This window comes from Lepidochelys kempii, chromosome 6, assembly GCF_965140285.1.
Source record: "Lepidochelys kempii isolate rLepKem1 chromosome 6, rLepKem1.hap1, whole genome shotgun sequence".
In the NCBI taxonomy this organism is placed as follows: Eukaryota; Metazoa; Chordata; order Testudines; family Cheloniidae; genus Lepidochelys; species Lepidochelys kempii.
In genome coordinates this window covers 120,519,053-120,533,485 of record NC_136385.1, presented here as the reverse complement: position 1 = coordinate 120,533,485, position 14,433 = coordinate 120,519,053, and the positions used below count along the sequence as shown (strand labels likewise).

The 14,433-nt window shown below is 43.8% G+C and overlaps 1 protein-coding gene across 1 annotated transcript in view; it reads left to right on the top strand.

Annotated features, from left to right (window-relative positions):
* Positions 1-14,433, top strand: part of PRKCH (protein kinase C eta) — a 168,778-nt gene that overhangs the window by 89,731 nt on the left and 64,614 nt on the right. The window contains exon 10 of the mRNA XM_073349907.2: positions 9,192-9,346. Coding sequence (XP_073206008.1) covers positions 9,192-9,346 — 155 coding nt within the window. The remainder of the gene's footprint in view (positions 1-9,191; positions 9,347-14,433) is intronic.

The window sequence follows — 14,433 nt, the reverse complement described above, 5'->3', positions numbered from 1 at the left end:
TAGCTTCTCACACGCCTCACAAGGGGACAAATGAAGCAGGAGAAGAATATTTTGTTTACAGTGGGTGGAAGTATTTACTTTATGGATAAGGACTCAGAGGGGTTTTTTGGGGGGATGTGCTTTTATTGTTTAACTCCATGTTTAGACCCCTAGATTTGGGGATTCTTTTTTTTAATGAAATAGAAATGAATAATTAAGCAGCAATAAACATCATCCCTTTGTGTGCATTCTGGGTAGAATTTTGTGATCATGTGATGAGTTCACCATGGAACCTTTGTGTCATTTAAGATGTACTTGGACTTAAGGTAGTGGGAGGAGCAACATAGAGTTTGCAGGAGGTATGTGTCACAGGGGGTGGGGAGAGGCAGCCCTTTAAGAGGAGTTGGGGCCCAACATCACCTGTGACGGATCCGCTGCCTCCTAGCTGAGATTGATCAAGTGATTGTAAAAGCCAGCAAGTGGTTCCGATGAAAAGGATTGCTGCAGGAGTGGGGTGGGTCCCTGTTGCTGGCCCCAGGAGCAGGGGTAGGGAGAAGCAGGGGAAAAGGCTTTTCAGCCTGCTTTGGTCAAGAGAATAGCTTTGTTTAACTTTCGTATTGAAGAATAAAACAGTGCCCCAAAGGAAGGGCCTGAGCAGACTTTTGGGCTTGGCATTAGCCCTTCCTGGGCTGGGGCGACCAGCCAGGAGCCTCTGGTACCTCGAAGGGTGCAGTGTTCAAGAGAGATGAATGAGATTGACTTGAAACCTCTTAAAATTGCTGCAGCAGACAAGGTTTCCACTACACGGAAGGGGTAAAGAAAATACACAGACATTGTGATTTAGTTCGTTGCATTCTCATGCACTGACAAAGTGTTAACTGATTCTCAGTGGTGCTGGGCACCCACCGCGCGCGCTCTCTCTCTCTCTCTCACACTCTCTCTCACACGCCTTTACTCAGAGAGAGACTGGAGAAATGTTACAGGAAGCTGGAAAGAACCAGTTTAATTGTCTGTGCCTCCAGGGAGTTTCCTTAAGTAATGTTCAGTTGTTTTAGGAGTGCGGTGAATGGAAGTTTGTCTTGTGCCTGCTATCAGCCGTGTAAAATAACAAAGCACTGTCAAATGATGACTCAGCAGTTCCTGGAGCTGGAACTGTGACGTCAGGAATTCATTGTTGTAAGAGCAGGCCCAGAGCGAGAAACTGATGTGTGTTTCTCAGAAATGTACTCACTAAATATAAGCCAGGCAAAACCCTAGATTAAATTCTTCTAATGACAGGAAGTCCTCTGCCCTCTCAAAGGACAGCCACTATGCATGATTTTGCTTGCTTTGGAGAAATAAATGCAGCATTACTCTGTCATTTCTGAAATGTGTTAGTTTTTCATTATGCCTTCATTAGCTAAATAAAGATAACAAAAACATAAAAAAATAAATAAACCCCAGCAGTTCACAGCCTTTAGGTTTACAGGGCTCATAATACTATTTGTGGCATGCTGCAATTTGATTTCTCCTAGGCATAAATTGTTGCTCATAGCAGCATGAACTTGTGGACTGATTGAAGGCTTCAGCATGCAAATAAAATGTCCAGTGAAATTGCAACAAAATGAGTTTGCAATTAACTGTTAATTGCTGAATTTTTGTAGTCCTTGTCAGAGTCCACAAGATTTCCAAATGGCCAGCTAAACAGTGTGCCACTGGCTATCATCAATTTGACTGTATTTAAGAGCCATAGCTAATGTGTATGAACAATTCCTATGACAAAGTTTGGAGCGGACGTAATGGCTTATCTCCATTAATTATTCTGACTTGAAAGCAAAGGCCTTGAAGGTCAGTATAATCAGTATAGCTCCATTGCAGACAGCTAGGAATCTGGCTCAAAAATTAAATCTACTTCAGAACACTTTCCAAAGAAAGATTGTATTAGTAACTTCTCTCCATTTCTCTCCTCTGCTGCTGCTGCTTCTAATCCCTTCTTACTCTGGACACTGCTGAGTACTATCCAGTCTATCAGTCTGTCCTCTGTAATTGTGTAAACCTCTTAGTTTAGAATGCCAGAGCTCATTAGGATTCAGGACTGGCTTAGTGGGTGAGAGTTTCAAAGATGATCAGTCATATTATTGACTCATAACTTTTTGGGGGGGAAATTGTGAAATTTGTCAAATAAATCATTTGGCCTGTTCCATGCTCTAGTGCATCTGGACTCCATTGTAGATAGAGCACTGCAATGCTGGTGAAGTGATTTCACCAAGCAATGCTGGTGATTTCCAAGCTTCCAGCCAAGACTTAAAGTGAGTAGGGTTGTGTGAGGTTGCAGAGCTATGCAAAAAAAATAAATAAAGCAGGAGTTTTGAGTAGCCCTGAGACAAACCGACTGCCCTTGAGATGGCATGATGATAATACTTTTACCAGCTGTCCAACCCCTACACTTATTTACTACTTATTTATTATGAACTAATAAAATTCCATTATTGAACAAAGACAGACCTGACCCTGTTGGCTTCCACTGTGCAAAGAGTAAATTGCTGAGTACTGTTGTAAAGCACTTTCAACAAGGGAACAGAGAGTGAAAATGTCCCTTGCTCTCTAGTGGAGTCTTTTGACTTTGATGGGTTTCAGATTGGGCCCTAAATCTACCTGCCAATGAATCGCATGCACCAGCCATATATGTGGAGATTAAATGCTTACACAGTGTGGAATTCCACATTCAAGTGGAATTTCTGAACATGCTGGATAACCATATACCAGATTTCAGTCTCCTCCAAATGCTCCCTTATATGAACACTACAAACTTTAAAGTCTTTGGATGAAAAAAATAAAATTGCTCGTAGTTAAATTTTGTTAAACGAGTAATTAAGGATCTGATCCTACAAAGGCATTCACATGAGTCAGTAGGTATAAGGGGTCTGCCTGCATGGATCTGTTTGCAGGACTGAGGCCTATGACAACTTCAGGATGAGATTCTATGCTGTGCAGCCTGAAGGAAGAAGGGTCTAATGTGGCTTTAAGCCACCTTTGCACCCTTTCAATCTTGGGCTGCTCTGAGGGCAGGAGAGGCCCCCAGTGTAATTTATTCAGATTTGGAGGCCTATCTAAGTAGGGCAGCCTCCTTGGGGCTTCTCTATGGGTCCTATCATGTCTCAGAATCTCTGCACCACCCTCTGATGCATCCCTGCCCTGACACGCTCCTGGTATGCCCCCTACACAAAGAATTGTGAGGACGCTTTCCCTGAAGCTGCCTTACTGCTCTCTTAGTCCATTCCTGCATCAGGGGAATTGTCTCCTGTCCTGAACTGGGATTTTTAGGGCCCATTTATGCCACTCCAGCCCTTTGATTAAGCATAAAGGGGTCTGAGCAGAGGTGAGGATTTCATGCCAGAAGTCTTTATCATTGAGCTGCAGACCAGATAGACTGCCTAAGGCAAGTCTCTAGACTGATGCTGATCTCGCACAGCCTGTAACCATTTTGTGTGTGGACACTAACTGTGTTACAGCTGTGTTATGTTATAGCTAGAGTTGGTCAGGAATTCTCCAACAGAACAATTTTTTTGACGGAAAATATCTGTGGGAAAAATTACAATTCTAATGAAAAAATTGGGGAAAATTGAAACCAGATTTCCTCAGCTGGAAGGAATCTTATCCATTTCATTTTCTGCCTGAAAGTTTTGTCCTGTTTGGGGGGATGATTTTTTTTCCCCTCAAGAACGTGAAATTTTTCACAAGAAGGGATCTCTGTTTTCCAGCCAAGTCTAGCTGTAACAGTTTTTGAAGAGGTTTCAGAGTAACAGCCGTGTTAGTCTGTATTCGCAAAAAGAAAAGGAGTACTTGTGGCACCTTAGAGACTAACCAATTTATTTGAGCATAAGCTTTCGTGAGCTACAGCTCACTTCATTGAAGAGCGTTTCAGACATGGTTATAAGTATGTGCCAGGCTTTGGAGAACAAGTGTATCTCATTTGCTGTTCCATGCTATGCAACTATAACTTATTTTCACAGGCAGATGCCATTCACTTCAGTGCCCCAGACAGTCCTAGAAATCAGTGTCCCTATTCCTGCCTGAATCAGCTCACTCACAAAAGCGCCAGTGTCCCAGCCACTAATCTCAAAGGGTATTTCTACACAGCCTGGTTTGACAGACTTGGGGTAGATGGGCTTATGCTAGTGCTCTAAAAATAGTTGTGTAGGCAGCACTTTGGAAATTTTGGCTGGGCTGGAGCTCGACTTCTGAAGCCCAAGGGGATGGGAGGGGGTAGGTTTCAGAGCCCCATTTCAAGCCAGAGCTGCATCTTCAAAGCACGGTCTACCCACCTATTTTGAAAATGCTGGCACGAGCCCTGCTATCCCAAGCCTGTCAGCCTGGACTGGGTAGCTTGCTCTAACGGGCTGTCTAGACATACCCTTAACCCTAATCGTAATCCTGCAAGCTGCTCAGTGCCCACACAGAGCCCCCTGGAAATCTACCCAGAGCAGCTTGCAGAATCCAGGCCTAACTGGAAGAAATTCCCTTTAAAGCCCCAGGGTGCCTTTCCAAGCAAAAAGGAGGAGGTGCATTTGAGTTACATGAGGCCCCCTCATTAGGGACAGAGCATGTAGCTCACATAGTACTCTTGACTAGAGCTGGGGAATTTTGTGCGTGCATGTGTATGTGTGAGAGAATATTTTTTTCACCAAAAAATACAGATTCAGCTCAACCAAAACTATTCACAAACTTGGGTTGAATGCAGTGAATCGTTTCGGTTGGAAAACAAATCAGGGGGGAAAAATATCCAGAAACATTTCATTTGTGGTGCTATCCAAAACATTTGGTTTGATCTGAAACTTTTATTTTTTTTCCCCCCAGGTTTGTTTTTGTTTGTTTGTGTTTTGCAGTTTTTTGGCTTTGTCAAGAAAAACTTTTTAAAAAATTGTTTGTCTGATCCCAAATTATTTTTGGTTTTTTTACTTGGACCACCACCATTATTTGCCCAGCCCTGTTCCTAACTCCTGCCAGCTTAGTAAGCAAGATGAGAAATAAACCGAATTGTTCTGTAGAGGAATCTACAGCACTCATGTTTGGACACTGGCCAGCCGGAAAACAAACCCGTCTGACTCAGATCACTTTATTTCACTGAATTGTTTCTTTAATTTACAGTAACAGTTGGCACTGTGGCTTTGTTGATTGTTGATTCCAATCCAAAATGGTGCAACACGATTTCCTGTTGTGGTTGTCGTTGCTGTGAAGCCTCTAACGTCGCTGTTTCCTGTTGACTCAAATTCTTAATTTCTTATTATTGCTAGTGTCAGACAAAGATAACAGATCAGGGAAAGCTTCTTCTGAGACACAGCATGTAAAACACTGAGGAGGATTTCAGCAGTGTGTCTCTGTCAAAAACACAGTCCAATCCTCAGCTCATCCTAACTCCCATTTGTACCTATCCAGCAACTCAAAGTGGACTGAAAGCTGTCTTAAACTAGCAGATGAAGACTTTTCTCGCCCCCTCTGCCCCACCTCAGTACAGGGGACATTCCCAAGTGAAGAGTGGGCAGTCGTGGCCTGCGGAGTAGCTCCTTGGGAGCCTTTATCCACCAGTACGAGTTAGAGCTGCACTGAGACTGCTCTAACTTGTGCTGAGAGCCCAAGGTCAGGAGAGGCAGAATAGCGATGTAAAGCTCTCTATCCCTGCCCATCCTCTGGGCGTGCCAAGCATTGCTGTGGAGTGCCAGATAATCTACCCCTAACTTTATTATTAAAGCCATTTGCTGTGAACCCTTCCTGGTTCATCAACATTTCATAATATTTGTTCCTATTTTTAAATGCTGTAATATCCTTTGTTAATAAAATGTCATTGTTTCAGAATGCTTATTTTTCTCCTTAGGATACCTTTGGAGTGATTATTTAGTTGGTCTTTGCAGTTTAGCAGGTTGATGGCCCCACTTGTGAATACCAATAGAAAATCTTACTTAGTTCCTCCTCCCCCAAGCATATTCATTAGTGCTGATCTTTATAATATATGCTATCATGCATGTAAGAAGCCAATGCACAAATGCTAAATTGTGAACAAATTACAATACCCACCCCATCTCTTCTACTTAGTCAGACCCACAGTACTGAAAAGTGTTAGTAAACTGGGCAATTAGCAACCCTGAGGGAAAGAATTTAATTTGGATAGTCAGAAGTTATGCTGAAGGCTAAATGGGAGAGTCTCAATAGCGAAACAATCCTGATTTATAGTCTCTGCATGTGAGCATATGCAGAGGTAAGTCTCTAGCTGCTATGGTTGCGGAGAAAACCTTCAGACTGTGACCTGAATGTAACCCATGTAGTGATGTTTGCGGAGAGCCCGAAACAATAGCTGTGGACTGCACCATTCATTTCAATATCTGTTCATTCAGATGCCAATGATATTTTAAATATTGCTGTTTCAGTGCACCTGTAAGCATGTGAGAAAGGAGGGAAGTATTAGACTATGAAAATCTACAGCAACATAGCCCAAAGTGTGAGGTATGCCCCCCAAGGAGGTCATGAAGGACTAGCTGGGGTGGGGAAGCAGAGCATATATGAATTAAGATAGGAGGGGATTGCAGTGGTTTCATTTTCCTGAAGTTCAGCTATAAAAAAAGAAACAACAGTGAAAAACACTGCACTATTGCAATCGCTATATTCCTAAATACACATACCCAAACAATATGGTGCTGGTGAATTAAATAACTTCATGTAGGCAGTGGGTCAGGAAGGAATTTTAAGGAGGAATTTGAATGAAGAGGTGGGCCATGGCCTAGTGAACTGATCTAAATTCTACCAGATTTCATACCTGCTCCCACCTTTTCATGTGCTGTGTATTTATACCTGCGACTGTATTTTCCACTCCATGCATCTGATGAAATGGGTTCTAGCCCAGGAAAGCTTATGCCCAAATAAATTTGTTTGTCTCTAAGGTGCCACAAGGACTCCTCGTTGTTTTTACCACAGTGTATGTTCCTTATTCTTGCTCTACGTCCTTCTAAGGGCTTGTCTACACTGAGGTGCTATTGCAGAAAAATTTTAAAGCACAACAGGTATTCTTCACTAACTTCTTGTGTGCGCACGCTTATTCCCTAGTAAGAGTACCTTTTATGCAGTGTAGCTTAGTCCAGTGAGTCAAGGAAGCATTAGCTTACTAATGTTAAGGCTAGGTTCTTTTCAGGTCAACTTTTACCTTGACAGTATTTCTCAGATTGGGAGAGTTGGTTATTCTTATTTGATCGGCAGTTTATTACTTCACCCAGAACTAAGTACATATGGATTAAGGTAAACCACACAAAGACATTCATAGTAAGGAATAAGGGTGTCCTCATGGGGAACTAGCATGCAATAGCTATTCCAGGCTATTTCTCCATGTAGACAAGCCCTAATATTAGACCAGAGGGAAACAGTAAAGGATCATTGCTGTTTGTATGGATTTCAAACAGCATTTAAGGCTCTTGTGGTGTGATTGTTTTCCCCACAGTAGTTTCAAATGTTGGCTGAGTATTTTTAGACTCCCGGGTCTGGGGGCTCATCTATCTTAACTTTGCTGCTTTTGAAGAGAGCTGAAAGATTCCATCAACTCAGGCAGCAGATTAACAAAGGCCCATGAGGGTGAAGAGAGGAATGCTGTTATCACCAGTCACAAGCCATTTGGCTTCCCTCTTATGTCTTCAGCGCCAGCTGTAAAATGAAAGGATTCCTGGTTTGCTTTTCTTCTGCTGTTTGCATCTCAAGATGTTAATGGCAGTGGTCATTTCAAGCTGGCCAGATGCAAGAGACTGGCGAGAACCAAACACCCAGAATTTAGAGATGAGATTAAAACCTTGGGTCATAGATTAGTAATGCTCAATCATGGGAGGGGGATTTGGAGAAGGGCAGGTCAAAAAGCATCATAAAGAAATCAAACTTTCTCAAGTTAATCCTTTATTTACCTTCCAGACGGGACTTTTCTGTGGTTCAGAATGAAAGCTTTAGTGACAAAACAATTAGAAGAACAGAACATAATGATATTTAAACATGGAGGCAAATTTTGAGCCAGGGTCAAACAAGCCTTTGATTTATTTTCATTTGCAATTTTTTTGCATACACTGGACTGCATTCTTTCCTCCCTATGCCCCCCAACACAGAGCATGCACCAATTTTGCACATGCACATTTTTCATTTTTGTGTCCAGATTGCTTAATTGGAGATCCAGCTGCATGAACTGCATATTCAACAGCTTTCTCCACATTTATGGACCTCTGCAAAAATATAGGTACTCAAAGAATAGCATCAGTTCAGTGACTCTTTGCTCATTTACTGCAAGGAACTATGTATTGTACTTTCACACAGCAGAGTCTTTACTGTATACCCAGTCTTCATCTTCTCCTACATCCAACAAAGGTCTGTAGATTAATAATCAATGTTATGAAAGGCTGACATTTCAAGATTTTAAAGACCATTTCCATAATCCTAGCTAGTAAAGCAATAAAAATTCTCTGAAGCAGATTCTAGGGATGCTCTAGGTGTGACATCATTATTGTTATAACCTTTCCTTTAAAATGGTAAAGCTATGCCCTATAAGCAATCTGAGCAAACATGGCATAGTGATGCCCACAAATCTAGTGTATTTACATCTTGAGTTTGACAGTCAACACCTATTCCCTGAATAAAGGGGAAATTGAAGTCCTAGAATTGAAAGTATTGCAATATGTACTTGTGCATTACTTGCACTCCATCATGTGCACCTAACTGTGTCTCAAATCCCTATAGAGTATAGTAGAGGGTAAAATTAGTAGATGATCTATAGAAATTCAAGTATGATTCTACTTTAAGAAGCCACAGCATCTAATAAAGATTGAGATACTTTCTATAGATCTTTTGAGCCATCCAGAGATATCTACAGAAGGGATATAATTCTCGATTGGATTGGATTGGGGTGGTTAATAAAAACCTATAGAAAGGTTACAATTATCTATTAAATTCTCTAGGAGTCTTTTTGTAAGCTTGTATCTGCTCATGTGTACAGACCAAATAAACATATTTCATTATTGAGATGTTTGGGAGCGGGGTTTTGACAGATCTAGTTTTTGACTTAACCTCCCTGGAAAGATCACATTTTTCAGCATCGCTTGGTGTTTTTTCTGCTTTTGTTTTGAGGAGAATAGTTTAGATTTGAATTCATTTCTGCATGGGACAGGATAAGCTGATTAATGCTCTTTTGTCCATGTTATGTTTGTGTGTCTGTGAAGGATCGCCTGTTCTTCGTCATGGAGTTCGTGAATGGTGGGGACTTGATGTTCCATATTCAGAAGTCCCGTCGGTTTGATGAAGCTCGAGCCCGCTTCTATGCTGCAGAAATTATTTCAGCCCTCATGTTTCTCCACGAGAAAGGCATCATTTATCGGTGAGTTCTGGATTTCATTTACTCTCCTGGTCTAAACTGCCCTTTTTGCACTTGGGCGAATAATCCCTCGCTAGCCACTGGGAATCAGTTAGCAAATGTAATGACAATCGCTCTGTTTCCTTGCTGCTTATTGTCAAAGGTGCTCATAGCCTGCAGGAGGCAGGGAAACTGCCTGATACAATATTTACTACGGGGGGCAGGGGAGGGGAACCTTCATTGCAAGACCAGTTATATGTCTAGGAACAGAAATGAAAATATCACCCTTACATGCCCAAGATATGGGGCCAAATGCTGAATTGGTGTCAACTAGTATTGCTCCACTGACTTCAGTGAAGCAAAGCTGATTTACACCAGCTCAGCATCTGGCCCACAGACATTTGCACTTATCAAGGCGCCTGTATTAATGGGAAATTGGATAGCTGCTGAGTGTTAGCTGCTGAAAAACAGATGCCTCCTCTCAATAGGAATCATCCTAGCCTGCCGCTGCTGAGTACAAATCAAGGTCACAACAAAGAGGGAGTAGGTTAGGTGAAAGCGTTCTGTGTTATCTGGGGCATAAATACGATGAGCTGTATCCCCTGCCAGTGAGTGATTTGTCATTTATAGCCCTGTCCGCATGGCCTGAATCCAACCGGGGCTGTTGTTCCTCTGCATTCCCCCTCAATGCCCATTTATGCAACAGACAGAACAATGAGTCCAACACACACTTCTAACATGACTCAGAACATCCACACAAGGTTTTTTTTTTCCTAGCACCACTAAATATCAGACATCATCTTTTGTCCACACCCACCACTTTGCACGATTGTGTTTATATCAGTGCAGTCTAGGAAAATCTGAGTTTTGTCCCCACGGTGCTTCAGATGCTCCTGTCAGGCTAGAGGATTATGGGTGTTTTTTCAAGATACCATTTCCCTCTCCATGGCTACATAGCATTCCAATCCCAGAATCCATCAGGGTCCGGAGGGCCAGTGTCAAGGCTAATTCCCCACTCTGGCACTCGAATCCAGAAGTGGGGGCCTGCAAGGATTTTTAAAAATTGATACTGGCAACTCGAGGCTTGTATTAAACTCCCAAGGTTACAGCTTCTCTCTGACCTTGGGTGGGGAGATGCTGCCACCACCCAAGTGCAAAAACCCCCTTTTTGAAACCCAGGAAGATGCACTTAGGAATTCATTCCTATGGGGTACCCTCAAGCTCTTACACCACCACCCCTCCAGGAAAGAGCTCAGAAAGAAAACAAAGAAAATTAGCTGTTGCCACCAGCTAATTAAACAACATATGCAGAAACCTCTTAGGGACACAAAAATTCAATCCTGTTTTTAAAAAAGGTAAATTTTATTGAAACAATACAAGGATTAAGCATCAAGATAGCTTCTTGAGGTCCAGCTTAAAGGTTACAAGTAAAACAAAAGCATCTGGGGTTAGCACAGCGGAGTCCACAAGCCATAAAGAAATAAAAGAGATAAACCTAATTGAGTCTTTCTAGAGATTCCTCATCTACTTACACATCTGGGGGTTTCAAATAAGTAGTTCTAGTATGATCTCATGATTTTTCATACCTGGCTTCAAGCTTCTCATATCATAACTGCTGCCCTGTTCCCCTCTTCCCCGGAGAACAGCAACAGACCAAAAGGGAAGTTTTTTCCAGTTTTTAGAAGTTCTAGTCATCCCATTGGCTCTTTTGGTCAGGTGCCCACTCCCTTTCTTTTGCCTAGCCAGGGAGACTTTTTAACCCTTCACAGGTAAAGCAAGCAAAGAACAGCCACCAAGAGGGACTTCATGGCTGGCTGGCTGGCTGGCTGGGTGTCAATAAAAGAGAGCGGTCCCTTCCCTTCCCCGCCCCCCTTCATTTATCGCAGCCAGTTTGGCTATTGACCGTCCCTTGTGTAATGCCCCAACGCTTCACAATTGCCAATCTGATTACCCTGTGATCATCAGGCCAGAGTGGATCACTGGTTCTGGATCATGGAGGCTGGTCTGGCAAAGATCATGATGCCAGAAATTTTTGAGAATTCCAGCATGTATGCAAGGGGGCAGACTATGTGAGACACTTCATAGACCTGGATGGAATGTCTAGCGCAGTGAGCATCGAAGATACTGGGAGGACATGATTAAGAGTACTGTCTATAACACTTGGTGCAATGCACTTCAGGATGTCCTCTCATTCAGAGGGTAGGAGGACTGGCTAATTAGATTACACAGATTCTTTCAGGGGTTCCCAACAGCAAATCTGTCATGTTTCATATTCAATTATGGCCTGACAATCCTGCCACAGCCCCACTCTCCAGCCAGGCCTTTACATGGTATGCCAGGACTGTTAAGAGCTTTGTGGGGGTGTGGACATGCTCTGTGCCGATTCAACCACGTTATGTTACAGTCTGGTTACAAATATGTAGCTAGATCTTGCAACAGGATCCACACGGGTAGACTCCTGTGCCCATGCAGAACAGCCCCATTGAAGACAGTGGCCATTGGTATTATTTTGTACTGTAGATCAGGCCAAACACCATTTGATCATTAGCTCCTAAGGTTTCGCTCATCTGAGCCTGTTCCCAGATTTTCTCACAATATCAATGTTGAAAACTTGTTTTCAAAACCGGTTTAGCTTGGTGCTCAGCAATCATCTGTTCTTCTTCGAGTGCTGGTTCATGTCAATTCCAATCAGGTGTGTGCACGACGGCTGGAAGATTTTTCCCCTAGCAGCATCCGTAGGGTCAGCCTGGGTGCCCCCAGGAGTCATGCCTTCATGGCGCCCAATATAGGACCCTGCTGACCCGCCAGCCCCTCAGTTCCTTCTTACTGCTGGTGACCACTAGCTGGAACAAACTGTTGCTCTTGCTTTGCAAGCGTGTTTGGGCAGTGTCCACTCTTCGTGTTTGTATATTGCTGCAGAAGTGAGACTTTTAACTATCATTATTAAAGAAATATCAGCTGAGGTTTAGTTCTCAAGTCAGCACCTTCTATTTAGAGCTGCTTTCTGAAGCATGCTGATAAGTATATTGCAGTTCCATATCACATCATACAAGGGGAAAAAATTAGACTGAAATTCACCCATGGAATTAAGGACATGGTTTTTCATATGCCAAATCATAGTTCTTTGCTCCCCGGACTTTGCTAGTGTTGCAGCTTTTGAGCAGATTTTGGCTCAGTTTGTGCTATATACTACTAGGCAAAAGCATCGTCACGGTTAAGGTTGTTGCATGTAGAATCCTCTTTCATAGTGCAGCAGTTGTGCGCTCTTTTTTATTTTTTTTTAAACATACATCCAAAGGAAAACACGACGATCAGCTTGGGCAAGGATATATGAGTTTGCTCACAACGCTGTGTAAAGCGTGTATGTAATATTCTTCTTGAGGCAGCTTATTCTTAGGGCTTGTCTACACTGGCAATTTACAGCGCTGCAACTTTCTCGGTCAGGGGTGTGAAAAAACCCCACCCTGAGTGCAGCAAGTTTCAGTGCTGTAAAGCACCAGTGTGGACAGTGGACCAGCACTGGGAGCTACGGCACTCGTGGAGGTGGGGTTTTTTAGAGCGCTGGGAGAGCTCTCTCCCACCACTCTGCCGTGACCACACAAGCCATGTAAAAGCATTGCCAGTGTAGACTAGCCCTGAGTTTGCATTTTCCAGCTCACTAGTTCTCTGAGGGGAATAAAGCACACTTGAATGTTGTGCATACTTTAAAAAAAAAAAAAAACCAAACCCCACGATATCAGTATTATGTCTGAGCTACAGTATGCTGTACTATAGCCTATATGTGCTGCCGTATGTACTAGCCTTAACAAATAACAAAAGGGATTGGCATGAGTTGGTTAGTGCTAGTTAGTATTAGTAGTAGTTCATAAGTTTCCTTTTGGGGGTTCGTCATCCCCACCAACGCTCCCCTGGTACAAGGATATGCCCCGTCCCCCAGGGTTCAAGCTCTGTGAGGATGTGGAAAATTTATGCCTAAGAGTGACCTGCACCCTTCCTGTCTGCAGTGTCTCGGGGAGAGCCACCAGAAGGAGAGGTGCAAAGGGTTCCACCCTTGGACCTTAAAAGACTTGGAGCAAAGGCTCTAGATCCTTCTAATGGAGGCGGCACTCCGTCCACAATCCTACCCGTGGTTGGCAGAGCCCACGCCCAGCATCTCCTCATCGGTGCGCAGTGCTCCAGCACTGAAGCTGTGCAAGCCGGTGCTGAGGAAGGACCCCAAGGAATCATAGCACTGCCACAGGTCCGCCCATAGACAGTCTTCTGAGAGACACCGGTCTCAGTCCCCGGCGCCCCAGAAAAATAAAAGGCCAGAGCGGGGTCGCTCTCCTGCCTCCAAGCCCAAGGAGGCCCCTCCTGCCACCCTTAACTTGGAGGACGCGTACTTTCAAATAGCAATGACTATGCCCCACAGAAAATACCTCAGGTTTGTGGTGAACAACCACCATGATCGGTTCAGTTCTCCCTTTTGGCCTGACAGTGACACCTCAAGTGTTCACCAAGTGCATCGCTGTTGTGGCCACATTCCCACACAGGGGTCAGGTACAGGTGTTCCCGTACCTCGACGACTTGGTGATCAAGGATCGCTCCAGGTCCCAAGTGGAGGCACAGGTCAACTTCATAAGAATGACATTTGATGAACTGGGGCCTCCTGAACGAGGGGAAATCAACACTGTCCCCGGTTCAGAGGATAGAGTTCATAGGGGGCAGTACTGGACTCGATACAAACCAGGCCATACTTCCTAGAAGCAAGGTTTCGGTCCCTGGGTGACATCATACGAGGTCTCAGGGAGTTCCCCACCACCACAGCAAGGAATTGCCTGAAACTCCTGAGATCTACGTAGTAGGGATTCAGATTTCAACGTCTTCAGTCATGGCTAGCGTTAGTGTATCAGCCAGTCCGGGACAGTTTGGATAGGATTGTAACCCTGCCTCACCTGGTATTCAACTCCCTCCTGTGGTGGCTTGACCCACAGTAGTATGTGCAGGGGTCCCCTTCACCAACCCTCAGCCATCCCTCTCACTAGTGACAGACGCATCAGGCTTCAGCTGGGAGGCACATTTGGGAGACCTCAGAACACAAGGCCTCTGGTCTCAGGCAGATCTCGCTCTAC